The sequence below is a fragment of the Urocampus carinirostris genome, chromosome 9 (assembly GCF_059441175.1).
Source record: "Urocampus carinirostris isolate Australia breed hairy pipefish chromosome 9, RoL_Ucar_1.0, whole genome shotgun sequence".
Classification (NCBI taxonomy): Eukaryota; Metazoa; Chordata; class Actinopteri; order Syngnathiformes; family Syngnathidae; genus Urocampus; species Urocampus carinirostris.
This window is the reverse complement of record NC_142357.1, coordinates 5,981,513-5,996,462: the sequence shown is the minus strand read 5'-3', so window position 1 is coordinate 5,996,462 and position 14,950 is coordinate 5,981,513. Positions and strand designations below refer to the sequence as shown.

The window sequence follows — 14,950 nt, the reverse complement described above, 5'->3', positions numbered from 1 at the left end:
GTGTGGATACCATTTAAACAAGGAAAACAAGATAACAAAAAATAAGGGGTGAAAAGACTTCAACGATCACATTAACAAGATGGACATTTTTGTATGCAACTGCACAGTTTTCGCTCATTGACACACATTGTGACTCTCGGGCTTTGTTGTACTAATTCATCCTGATGGATGTCTGAAAGTGTGCACGCCTTTTGCTCTCAGCTCGATGCAGCAGTGATAGTGTTAGCCAAATGCCATTTCAGGTGGGGTTCCATTTGCGATGTGGAGCCCAGCCGAAGATTGCTATTGATCAGCTATACCTTCTATTCATGGGCTTTTCAGAAACGCACACATATGCAATCAAATGATGGATACTATTCGCCTTCACTGTTTGTTAAGCATAGATACACATTGGCCATCATGGATTCCCTCTTAGAAATGTTTCATGTTTGTTTTCGTCATTTATGGTACATTTCTGCGATACGAACTAAAACTTGCAAAACAGAGCATTTATTAAAAAAAAAAGTACAAATACTTTAGTGTTTCCGTAGTACAGTGGTTAACCCATTTACGTGACATATGAGAGGACACCAGTCCGAAACTGGGTTGGAAACATTTGATGGCCTGGAGAGGAATGCGTGCCACGAGGCTGTGCTTGCCCAGGACTAACCACAGTAAATAGTGCCCCTGTGGCCCTAGTGGTTGAGTGTTCCAGCTACCCACAAATCCATAATCGCCGATTTTCTTTCTCTAAGCTTTTGGTAAACTGTCAAAAAGTAGACGTATGTGACAATGAACAAGCACGTGTCATCAGAACAACACAATTTTGTGTTGACATTAATTGATGAGGCACTCATGTTGTCGGCAATGTATTTGATTATTTTTTTACCTTTTATTGCAGGAACAAAGTTACAACAAAATAAAGACAAAGCAAGATGGAGAGCTCATGTAAATGACTACAGAAAAAGAGCAAAGACTGGCTCGAGGGACCTTTTAAAATCAATATATTAACTTTTTCCTGACTTGTCAAATGTACAGTGTAAACATTAAATAAATAGTATAAATGCTCTAAATAAGTTTCCTGGATTCAGTCAGAAAAAATATAGTATAAACATGCACTTTGTTGGAAATGTCCTTTGGGAAACTCTTGCTTAGGTTTTTACTGCAAATTGAGTTGTTTAATTTAAAAAAAATAGAAAGACTAATAGAGGTTCACAGATCAGGTTTTACAGTTTGAACAACAATCTGTTGATAAAGATATTGTTTAAAAAAACACAATTCACTAAGTATCACAGTATGACCTCAAAATATAATATGTATTTTATTGATGTTTACATTATAAAATATTAAAATATGTTGTCAAAAAACACAATGTGCCCTCATTTAGCCATATGTTTCTAATTTAAATGTATTTGATCACATATATTCCTTTTTTATTGACAGACAGGTAGATCATTTTGTTAATTTTAAGTATTTTTATTTTCTAGTGAGGGCAGAAAGAGTTCCTTGCAAAAAGCAAAATGATTGATGTGTTTTAGATAAGATAATTTCACTAATTTTGAGAAGATTGGTTCCTATTTCATTAAACAAACAAGATTAATTATATAGAAATAATAAAATATATTCTTAAATGAGGAAAAAAAAATGACTGACACTTAAAGTAAGGACAGAAGACATTAATACATGTGTAAACCGCATGCAGAACAAGAGATGACTTAATAAAAAATACAATAATACAATGGTATGCATTTTCATTTTTTCTAGTACATTAGGCACACTGTCAACCAGTTTAGGGTGTACCCTGCCTACTGCCCAAATATAGCTGAGATGGGCTCCAGCGACCCTACTGAGGATAAGCGGTGCAGATAATGGATGGATGGATAGGAGCACTGTCAAATTTCTGCTAAATTTGGCTGTGCCTGAGTACAAAAATATGGTACATCCATATGGAAAGAAAAACGATGTGACATTGTGCTTCAGTACTTTGATCAGAATCTGTGTTTGCAGTGGAATGAGACAAAAAGATAGCCGCAGAGCTAAACGGTAATTTTTGTGGTATGGTATGGATGCAAATGTGTGCACTGTGCATACATGCACACAACCAGCGAGTGAACCTTTGGCAGTGCTTGTGAAGTCTGTTTGAAGTAAACTCTCTCGGGAGGCTATAGGACTCAGGCAGTCGTTCACCCGCTAAAACACACACGGTGGCTTGCAGGGAGAAAGAGTTTGGAGATGGAAACAGAAAAACAACAGCGTGCCGAGTGCTTCCCTTCAGAAACACTCTAACTCATCTTATCACTTATGTTTGGTCTCTTTCTGCTCCCAGAGCAACAACTCGGTGACTCCAAGATCAAGTAAAAGTTGTTTACAGCCCTTTTTTTCTATTTTGCCTTTCCCTTTGCGCTTTCTGCACCCATATCTCATCCCTATCATATTTCCACCGACCATGTGATTGAAACAGCAATACTGCAATACAGCGAGGATTGCGTCCATGTGGTGTCCACACAACATTGAACTTTTCGTTTCATTAGAATACCCGGCCTCCGGGGTGGAGTTGACGACAGTGGCTGCAAGGATGAGACAGGCAGCAGTTTACTGATAAAAAAATGGCAAACAACACAGTCACATTCATCTAAATTGCCTCTTTCTGTGGCATAGCCCAATCACATCTACAAAATGAGAAAAAAAATAATCAAGTCATGATTAGGTGATTTTCTTGTAATAAATACTCCATTTTCTTTTATTATAACACCATTGTCATGTCAAAACTCATTTCCAAAGACATTCATTTGTAAAGCACCATTTCAAAGTTTGGTATACAAATATCCAGTGTAATAAGATAAAATCAACACTTTTTTCCCAATCCACACAGACTAACCATGTGATGAAAGCGACCAGAGGGAGGTTCATCAAGACTAATTGGGATAAAAGCAGATTTTCAGGTTGATAATATGAAGAGATGCAAAAACACTGGAATTATTAAAAAAATAAATTAAAAAAAAAACAATAAAAAAACAACAACTGGAGAACTAAAACCTTAAAATATCAAATTAAAATATACCACAGTAAAAAAGCTTAGAAGTATAAGAAAAAAAATCTGACTAAATGAAAATGATCAAGGTAAAGCCATATTAAAGAAGTGGGACTTAACTCTTTATGAAACCACTGAAGGCCAATCAACATTAAGAAACAAACTAAAATTAATTTCTAAAGTTGAAAAATGTCTTAGGTAAATAGTACTGGAAAATACTGAAAGTCCAATGATTTGGGGGTAAGGGTAAAAAAATAAATAAACCGATAACAATGTAGAACAAAACAAATAATCATGTCACAGTCCTATTATACTTTTGTAATGTTGAATGAATTGTACAGTGTCTAACGAGTACTAAGGCCCTACTGTATAATTTAGTTCTAAGTCACATCTTGTAAAATAGTATCAGGTACAGGTACCTTGCGGTCTCATTTGTTAGATTCATGACTTTGGAGGGGGGAGCGATGGAATAAAAACAAATAGGAGAAGAAGAAAACCACGGAAAGGTTGAAAATCAAACAATGACCACTTTAGAGAACCATTCTTCCTTGGTCGAATGTTGGCCACGTGTTCAACGCTTGATATCAACCTGGCTGTTTCAGTGTAAGCAATTGATATTGCATTGACAAAATGAGTGACCGCAGAAAAGTGTGAAAAATCTTACTCCCACCTTCTTTTTACAAGTAGTCATCCAAAGAAATGATGCAATAGCATGAAACACAAAATACTGTTAATTCAAAAAGGGAAATGTTTTAGGCACGTGTATAAACAGGAGTATTATGGCAATATTGCATTTAAACTCCAAACAGTCCCAAACAGTTTTCACTTGTCACCATTACTAACACCCTTCCATTGTTCAATAGCGTTGTTGCTGTCATTGGACCGTTTAGCAACAGGCCAAACTAAATGACAGCCACCAATGCAGATTGGAACAGAATCAGTCACATGGAGAAGGATACTGGCTCCAAAACTGTATGTTCAAACATTTTTATTCATAGATTCTGAAGCAAGCCTCTAGGTATCACATGCTTTATGGCAACATTTTAATGCCTCTGGTACTTGCAACTAGCACAAAGGAAAACTTTCCGAAGTTGATGAAAAGTCCAAATGTGCCATTGCAGACGCTCTCCGACAAACAACCATTCGACTTATGTTAAATGGTACACACGTTTTTTTTTTTTCGGGATGTCAAAAAATAGCCGGACATTGCTGTAGGTTAGATTTTGTATTGTGTGCACCTTCTTTCGAGTACAGGACAGCTACCGGCGTGTGGTGTCTCTGTGAGAGGTCACCCAGCATCCACCCAGAAGTAAAAAAATAATCTGCTTCCTTTTCCCAGTTAATTTGTAAACATTATATACTGCCTATGTCTATACTATCTCCAGTGATAAGGACATTGACAGTTTTATTGTTTATCATCTTGTGCATCCATTCAATATGGATTGTAGAGTATTTAACCTTTGTTCAGAATCTCGTTTTGCAATGTCAGAAAATGTTCAAACAATGTCAAAACCTCTGAGGTGTATACTGTGTTTAAAGTCAATCACATGGCTATGGTATCTGACTGTTACCTCTGGAATATGAGGTTGGGGATGTGGGCGTTGACTTCATTTGCACGTCAAAGGTTTCGTGACCACTGCACCACAGGGTGTCCGCCCCCTTCTGGAAACCGAAACCGAGAGCTGGTACATGTCTCACTTTGCAGGGGCAGTCGGATTTTGGCCAGCCACAAGGTAGGAAGGATGTCCTAACAGGAAAAAGCTTGACCAAGGCCTTCTGGCCAGGTCTCAGCTTCAACAGTCCGCCGGTGAGCCTTGCCAGGTTGGCAGTCAAGCTTGATAAAGCTAGCGGCCAAACCAGTGGGACAAAGCCAGCAACCTCAGAGAAGCCTCAACCCACTAGCAGTCAACCTCCTCTTCAACACTCTGCATCTGGTGGTCTTCGTCCCAAACGGCTCTCAAACCTACCAGGATTCCTCATCGCTCTACAGCCGAGGACATAAAGACTCGGCCTTCATCTTCATCGACGCAGAACTTCGCAGAACATCTCGTTGTTGCTAGATATTGGTATTGGTGTGACGTAAAACGGGGGACTCTATCAAAATAAATTAACGTAATAATCAACCCAATGTTGTTTTCTATCCAAATGGTGCCCTATTAAGTTTTCAACTTCTAGTTTTTGTTTTATTTTCGTATGATTGTTTTGGGTTGTATTTAAGCTTCTTCAACAGATGATTAGTCAAAGAAATATAAATCCAAGAGTGTGTGTGTGTGTGTGTGTGTGTGTGTAATTGATAAAAGCCCTTTGAGACTCTATGTGATTAAGGGCTATACAAATAAAAATGACTTGACTTGACTATTGAACTAACAAAACGGTAAATATAATTCACCTAAAGTGTGTGTAGCCACCCTTCAGAATAACAAAACAAGGTTTTTCATCCGTTTTCCTGACATAATGATCTAGAAATGTACGTGGTGCTCCAAAAAGGCGAGACCATTTTTAAAAGGAATAAACTCTGCTCTTTCATTCAATAGGTCAATAAATTGTGCGTTAGAATAATTTATATACCACCCATTTTTGCTACAGTTGGTGTAAAGTGTAAAGAAGACGTGAGCCGTTTCTTTTGAAACAAAAGCAAATAAGAAAGCTTACGGTTGAGAAAATCGTTGGATCGCATTTTTTCCGTCCACTCTCTAACACAGGAGGATCTCTTGAAGCTTATCTTCCAAAAGTAAGTTACACTTAACTTGATTTATCTTTACCGAGTAATTATTTTAAAAACTGTTCATTTTTTAGTACAAAACAATACAGGTTACTTATACAAGCCTTAAACATACTTATATAAACGATACAAAATATAGCACTGAAGCAACTTAGGATCAAATTCAACTTGCGAAGGATCTCCATTGTAGTGTCTGTATCTATGTTTTCTGTTTTACTTTTGTTTACTACATGGGGGATTGGGAACATGGTTATTATAGTTTTTTTTGTTTTGTTTTGTTTTCTTATATGAAAGTAATACTGATGTGTCTTATTTCGGGGTTACCTCACATGTTTCAGGGGAAAAAGACAAACAAACAAATTATCTATTAATTAGAAAATAAAGAGGGGGAGACTATTTCTGTGTCTTAGGAAGTAAATCATGTTCACATCCTGTTCACGTTTGATGGTTGTTACGATAAAGCTAGTGAAGATAATAATTTCAGTTTTTTATATAGAAGGAAATAAAAAAATCAACATGTCAACTCTGCTAGAACTAGTGATGTGTCGTTCACGAATGTAACAGCTTTTTTCTTGAAGGCACACGTGATTGGTCAATTTGCGTTTTTTTTACATTTTCTGTCCTGTTGAGTAATTAATCTCAAACGTTATAATTAACTTATACTTTATAATTCATTTTTTTACATCTGTAAATGTATTACATGTATTATTTCCAGGATGTTTCTTTAGCTATAATTATTCAAGTGCAATGCCAAAATTACATTCCGTTTATGATGGGCTGCCATATGTTTGGCTCGGTTTTGCTCATTTACGATCCTTTACTTTAAAAATAAAAGGAACTCTATAAGTCATGCAGACAAGCGTTTACTGCCCCTCTCACTTTTCAGTTCTTCTGGCAACTTTAATAACGTAGCTCTGGGGAGAGGAATGAAAAGGGAGAATGTGGCCAGCAAGATTAGACAAAGTCTGCACTAACAATGAAGTTCGAGTATGGAGCGAGGGTGGATGCTGTAAGCTCAATAGAGTCAAAAAGTGGTCGGTTAGTGCAAATAACTCCCGACTTCATCTTTACAAGCGTGTTTTTGGTCCTTCTTTTGTATACATTGTCGCTCCATGTTTAATTGACCTTGTTTGAATGTCATTAACCATCTCTTACTATTGGATTTTTAACGGAAAGATTAGTAAACGTTATACAATCACCAAATTGTGATTATTATTCTTTTTTTATTGCTATTATATTTTTTTCAATTGAATGCCTTTTCTGAAAACATATGGAAAATGAACCTGACTCAAAATAAGTATTTTAAGAAAGTATACAACTTTCAATGTTTCACAATTTGATGGGCTGATATTTAAATCATATACCAAACGTGTTTTCTTGATTTTGTATGATAACCTAATGGGAATAAGAATCACGCTGTGCTTCAATCATGGCAAAGTTAAACACTGTTTTTTTCCAACCATTTGTACACCAGAAAAGATTGTATTTATCTTTTCTAATAAGCAACACTTTTAAGACCACCGTTGGATAAGCTGTAAAAAAGTGACTTATACTTAAGTACTTATGTCATTTTTACTGCAGATACCCTGTTTGTCCGATGTATGTGTTTTTTTTTTAATTTTCAAACTGTTTTTGCTTACATGTTCACTTTAATGTATTGATACGCCTAACACCATACTCTTTTTGGTAATAGTTAATGGTTTATGGTATTAGAGTATAAATGATTGAAATCTTCCGATAACAAAGATAGAAAGAATGAGATAAAATAACTCACCCAGATCTGCGAAATAGAAGAAATTATATTTTTCAATTATTGTTATCCTTCGCGCTGTAATTGCTTGCAAAGTAAAAATGCAGCAGCCTGTGCTGACATTTTTCATTAGTGGTGTTTGGAAAACAACAGATGCAAATAAAGTAAGATGAATATTTCAATAAAAAACCTGACTTTATTAAGGGATTAACATTTAATTTAACGTTGTTTTACTATAAGATTTATGATTAGTGTGTTTAAGCTAACAATTACTGTAGGACCGAGGTGGCCAAACAACGGCCTGCAGGCCACATACGGCCGGCCAGGCCTTTTAATCTGGCCTGCTAAATGAACATGGTAAAAATATAATGTTAATATATATGATGGTAAAATATTAAAAATAAAAAAAATGGTGTTGCTGTTTTGGTCCCACTCTTGTCCCCAGTGTCTTTTTGTGTTTTTGACTTACTTACAAAGTAAATTCTTTAAGGCCAACATTTCAAATAGCTCCTTTCGTGTTTCGATATTTGCTATTTTTTACCATCATGGATTTTTTTCTTCTCAACCTGTGAGCAAGCCCTATTTCATTTTGAATTTTTTTGGAGCATATTTTTAAATCAAGTACATCCCTAAAGGGACCGTGTGTAATATTTAGCACATTCTAGTGGAAAAAAATGTCAATATATCTCAAAATAATAAGTATTAATAAACAGTATATCAATTGTATTAACAGGCATTAAAAACATCTATATTCAATATATATATATATATATATATATATATATATATATATATATATATATATATATATATATATATATATATATATATATATATATATATATATAACACATTAGGGTAGTGGGAAGTGTGATGGGATAGGTGACACACACGGCAACGCCACAAGCAGATGGCACACATGGATGAACAGTGGCGAAGCACCACGCTGGAGCCCCCCACCCAGACCTTCGATTCATACCCCCTTACACACACATACACACTGAGAAAATGCAGTCAGCCTGCCAATCCTTTGCTCACCCAAATCACCACTGTGAAAATTAAAGCCATCACAGGTCCACATAGAAACCACCCCCTAAGCTCACATTACTGCACACACACAAAACAACATCAGTAGAGTCTACAGAGGTAACACAATATTGTGATAATGCAATATTAAAACTTCCACAATCTCTTCAGCGTCATGCCAAAACATTTATATATTTGTATGGTGGTTGATAGGGGGTGTATTTTTACGCATGGTATGCTCTAAACCACCACCTTTCTAAGGGTCTGACTTCAGGACCCACCATTAAAACATAATGACAAGCTGTGACCCAAACAATAAAACAATTCAAATTTTAAAAAGTATCCAATTAAAGGAGTGTGCAGTTTAAACCTCAGGTAGGCAAATATATTTTCCATTTTCCCCAAAAAACAAAATGACCAGCATAAGCAAAACTATTTCAAGTACTGCATATACTCACATAAAAGCCTACATATGATACAATTGACCTCCTAACACTGCTTTAAAATAGCCACATACTAAAATATATTTAAAATATTATTAAAGTGTGTTCCTTAAAGTTGATATTTATGTAATTGGGAAATTAATACAGAATGATATACTGGTAAAAAGCTGAACATATACAATTTTTACACACTTGTATTTCCTGCAACCCATTATAATGGACAGAAAAAGGAAATAAAAACAATAAATTCAGAATAAAACTAGATGTGCTATGTCATCAAACGCACCAATTTACAACTGGTAGAAGAGATTGAGCAGTACATTGTCACCATATATTGTTAAATATGTTTCTATGTAGCATTTTTCTGCCACTGAAAAGGCCCGCTGCCCATTGAAAACATGGCTGCGACCCAATTTTGGGACCTAAACCATTCAGGTGAGAAACAATAATACAAACGGGACCACATATAAGTTTTGAAAAAAGATGTTGAACACATAAATGCTAATTCGCTGATACTGAAAATCTGTTACTCGTTTTTAAATTTCATATTTAACACATATTTGGTGATCAATTCAGAGGGAGTATGTACACTGAGGACTTAATTCATTTACATCAACAAAACAATAAATTACAATGTTTTGCAAGCCCTTGGAAACACATAGCGTCTTAGTGAGAGTTTTTTTTTAATTATTATTATTGCACAGTAGCTAAGCTGTTTTTATTCCATCCATACATTATCTGCACCGCTGATCCTCATTAGGGTCACGGGGTGCTGAAGCCCAGTTCAGCTATCTTCAGGCAGTGGGCAAAGGACACCCTGAACTGGTTGCCAGCTAGTCGCAGGGCACACAGAGAAAGACAACTCACTCGCTCATTCAGACCTAGGGACAATTTGGACCGGCCAACTAACCTGACATGCATGTTTTTGGAATGTGGGAGGAAACTGGAGTGACCGTAGGAAACCCACACAAGCACGGGGAGAACATGCAAACTCCACACAGGAAGGTTCAACCTCATGACCCCAGAACTGTGCGGCACACGCACAAACCACTGCCGTGCTGCACGTAGTTTTTTGATCATTTAAGTCCAAAACCATCTATTTTTACTTCCTTTACTCATTTCTTTTTTTCTTTACTTTTTTTGTCCATATTAAATTCTTACAATCAATCAACCAATTAATTGTCCCTTCAATACAAAGAAAAAAAAGTGTTTGACGGGAGCCGACCCCTTATTGGCCGGGAGCCACTTCAGAAAGCCAGCTCATAGAACTGTTACGTTTGCAAACGACACATCACTAGTTCTCTCATGTACCATGAGATTTGGATATCATTAAATTCTAAGTTGAATTATGAAGAGCTGTTTTCTCAGGATTCGACTGAAAACATTTTGATGTAAACTCTCTTATTTTGCTTCAAGCATGAGTCTTGCATGCTGACTGTATTAGCGCCTGACTGATGCAAAAGCTCACTTTTGCACCCGATGAGAGGCTGGACAGATTGAGAATGCAAAAATAATGATGAAGATTTTAACAATGCTTGTACACACAAACGCTTGTACGCACATACAACGGCTGCATGTATTATAGACAACAGTAAAGGTGCTGATGATGCTGTACACAATAGAGCAGGGTGCATCTGGGAAGGACACAGGGGGCTGAAAGCAATCTTCCAGTTGACCTTGAGAGGGGAGGACAAAATGTGTGATGGAAGAGAAAAAAAAAAGCCAACACGAGGAAAAAAAAGAGCGAAATACATAATCTATCTCCTAGGGTGGCAGGAGAAAATGCTTTTACGGTGATTGAGGACGAATCAACCTCACACCGGATAAAGCGAAAGCAGAGGGAAAGGAAATGTTCCTCATACGGGGCGCAATCGAGAAATTAAAAGAGAATTAAAGTCAAGGATGAGGATAGAAAGATAGTGGGATGGAGAAGCGGAGTTGCGAAAGCGATGCGAGAAGGTGGAAGAACAGACTGAGAGCGAGTGAAGCAGACACAGACAGATGGACGGAGTAACGAGAGGCAAATGCGGGGAGGACCAAAGTGTGGCCTTTGTAGGTGACGGCCACTGTTCACTTTAGAGTCTGCAATTGTCTTTTAATGACTCATGGATACAATTTGCACACTGCACTGTTTGTGGGTAGGACACCCTAGTTCTATATGTGACATGTTTTCAAACGTATTTATTTTAAATTCAAACCATTTATTTATGTATGTTCCCATCTGGTTCCACACAAGCTAATTTGTTGATCTGTGACATGCATATTGCAATGTATTTGTTATTGTGCTTCCTTATAAATATCAGATGTCTTCTTGCTGTCATTTGAAGATCACAACTCAAAAAGAGAACATCGGAAAGTAAATAGTACATTTAAACTATGGCAATATGATCTATATAATCTTAAGGGACAATATGTATCGGTCTTTCTTAAAAATTAGCAGTCATTGTTTGGTGTGGGGCATTTCACGTGGTAAAAGCATGTGCAGATGCACGTGCACCTTTACACACACACGCACACACACACACACACACACAAACACACACAAACACACACGCTCCTATGAAAATATGTGTATGTATATATATATATATATATATATATATATATATATATATATATATATATATATATATATATATATATATATATATATATATATATATATATATATATATATATATATATATATATATATATATATATATATATATATATATATATATATATATATATTTAGCCCCATGTGTCCTTCCCAGATGCACCCTGCTCTATTTTCTGTTTCATGTTACTTCATTGTATGTGTTTAGGTGTACAAACAAGTGTCTGAGACCGTAGGAGAAGCAGAGAGTTGTTTGTGCACTCTCAGTACCCAAGAAGGCCGTTAGGTGGTGCTGATGCCTGGCTGAGAACAGAGAGAAAAGGGCAGGCTGGACAGCTCCACAGAAGTATTCCCTCTCTTCGCAGCTGCTGTCATGTATTCATTTTGCATAGTAATTATTATCATCATTGTTATTGTTATTTTCTTTTTATTATTCTTCATTGCATTGGGTAAAATTTCAGTTTTAGGAAGAGAATAACCTTGGAGATTTATTGTTTGAGATTTCCTGATACAAAAGTGAAGCCATGAAATTCATTGCAATGCTTAATTTTCTTTCCCACAGAGTGTTTTAGACCTTTCCTTGCTTTACTAAAACCGGCGCAGACATGCACACATCGTCTCGGCACTATGAAAAAAGTGTGTGTGTGGGGGGGGGGGGGGGGGGTGTCTTAGGTGAGTTATTGCCCAGAGGAAATGCAGGTGACCACAGATGTCCTATCTGTATTTGTGCCACAGATGGATTCAATCACACCTATTTCTCCCTCACCAGGACCTTGGATGCATTTTCATTCAGCATCAGTATTTCGACACGTCTGTTTTGTTTAGTGTCAGGGAGGGCTGGTTGGTCCATCTGTCTTCATTTACACAACACTTAAAACAGGAGCATGAGTACAATTTGATTCATGTAACACGGGTCACATTTGAGGTAACAAGTGTAGATGGGGGGTAACCTAAAAGCCAATTTGACCACCCACTCTGAAAATCAGGAAGCAAACCCATGGTCAGGACACACTTAATGAGTTACCATGGATACCACAGGAACTCTTTGACCTGCCGTTCCAATTGTGGTTTTGGATTATTTCATACATTACAGCTCAAAGTTTAATGAATTCCTAAAATATGTGTAAGAAAATCCACACCGTACGGAAAAAACTATTGACCTAAATGAAGTCGGTGTCATAATGTTTAATCACCCTTGAATTAGTGAGGCAAATAAGTGAAAGTAACCTTGTGAAGTGGGGTGCAACCTACACACGTGTAAATCAGATCAAGAAAAAGAGTAAACATAGCACCATGTTTTACTTGCCACGAGCTACCTGCCACTCACAGTAATTACCACCAACACAAAAGGTGATCACTGCAAAGCTCGGGGGCACAAAAGTGACTTCCGATAAATGGCCAAGACGCACACACACTTGCGATACATTCAATGACACGATCACAACTTTCACATAAAAGTCAAGTTTGTTTGTGTGAGTGCCACAAACACACATGCACTCGCACTCTCAAACAGGAGGCAAAGTTGAACACAAGGCTTTATTGTTGCTGACAGTATTGTCTGGTGACAATAGTTTGTGACGGACGAGCCGATCATGGCAAACATTTAGGGGTCTTACCTGTCTCGTGAGAGAGGGTCTTTGTTCTCCCTGTGTTACTTGCGTGATGCATGGCTCTGCACTTGTATCAGTTTCTGATCAAGCCTCTCTATCTTTACGTCCTCTCCTCCACTCAGCTTTTGTCCCTTGTTTCTTTTCTCAGGTGTCCTCAATGTTCTTCTATTTTCAGTTTTTAGGGTGGGATTCCAGAAAATCACAGTGCCGGAGAGTTGAGAGAGGGGTAAAAGTAGAAGCCAACTCGAGCGGTGTGAGATGAGACACTACAAAGCACATGTGGTTGATGCACTGCGGGGACGAAAGCGACGCGGCAACATGCTTCAGGCAAAAAAAACAGGAAAAAAAAAATACAAAAAGATGAGCTCGGTGCTGCTGTCCCCTTTGCTGAGAGACCGCACTCTTCTTACTTCTTCTCGGTCAGCCTTTTTTCGGAGCTCAATCCGTCACACATCAAGGTCAATACAGGCACAGGAAGGACACTGGATGGATGAGGAAACACTGGGAGAGGAGAAGAGGCAGCCTTTCAGCCAGTGGCAGGTAGAGAAGAAGAGAGGGAGAGATGTGGCTGCAGTTCCATCCTCCATCTGGTCGCAGCTGAGACTGAGAGCAGACTCATCTCGCACACACTCCCCCTCACTTTCTCTTGTTGCCTCGCTCTCTCTCTCCCATTCTCTCCGATCTGAGATGCGGAGTGGAGAAAGAGCGACTATGTGAGCGAATGAGAGAGCCAAAGGATGAAGAAAGGCATGGGAGACAAAAACAAACGGGTGTTGTTCAGGACCGAAGGTAACATGACAATGCGTTTTGCACCAGAGGAGAGGCTGATAGATATAAAAGCAAAAATGTGGCTAAGAAATGAGGAGGGAATATAAAAAGAAAGTGATTAAGGTAAAGAAAAAATCAGGGCAGAGGGCACCCCAGAGTTTAAGGCAAAATTTTGCCATCTCTCTCATGGGAAGTTCATACAGTCTCAATATGAGCCAACATGAAAGAGAATACAAAATATCACTCATTGGAATCCCAAATGATTTTAAAAACACTGCAATAAATGTCTGATAAATCACCCACCCATCATTTTTACACAATGAATGCATTGGGTTAAAATAGATGTTTTTGTTCATTATCAGATCAACACTGAATACCCGGTAACTCAGTTTATCACAAGGCAATTAAAGAATATGAAGACTAACAATATCTCGTTATGCAACAAATGGAAGCCTGGTTTATCCTGCATAAGGTGGATATCTTGATTACAGGATGATTACAAAGTATACTGTAATAGAATAACCATCATTGTCATTTATAAAAATGTAAAAAACTACAGTGGCTTGCAAAACTATTTGGCCCCCTTGAACTTTGTAACCTTTTGCTTCATTACAGACTTTAAAAACAAATATATAAAACTGTAATTTCTAACGATGATAAATGGAATCCACCTGTGTGTAATCAAGTCTTTGTATAAATGCACCTGCACTGTGATAGTCTCAGAGGTCTATTTAAAGCGCAGAGAGCATCACGAAGAACGAGGAACACACCAGGCAGGTCAGAGATACTGTTGTGGAGAAGTTTAAAGCTGGATTTGGACACAAAAAAAGATTTGCCAAGCTTTAAACATCCCAAAGAGCACTGTGCTGGCAAAAATATTGAAATGGAAGGAGTATGCAAATCTACCAAGATCGGGCCGTCCCCCTAGATTTCCAGCTCATACAAGGAGAAAACTGATCAGAGATGCAGCCAAGAGGCCCATGATTCAGATTCAGATTCAGATTCAGATTCAGATCTACTTT

General features: G+C 37.5%; 1 protein-coding gene across 4 annotated transcripts in view; it reads right to left on the bottom strand.

Annotated features, from left to right (window-relative positions):
• Positions 1–14,950, bottom strand: part of LOC148359176 (teneurin-2-like) — a 444,001-nt gene that overhangs the window by 220,659 nt on the left and 208,392 nt on the right. Inside the window, exon 1 of one of the 4 annotated variants that reach the window (XM_088344355.1) lies at positions 13,167–14,196. The exons of the other annotated variants lie outside the window; for them this stretch is intronic. Within the exon in view, the coding sequence (XP_088200481.1) occupies positions 13,167–13,218 (52 nt within the window). The 5' untranslated portion in view covers positions 13,219–14,196. Of the gene's footprint in view, positions 1–13,166; positions 14,197–14,950 lie in introns of those variants that run through there. 4 annotated transcript variants of the gene reach the window in all.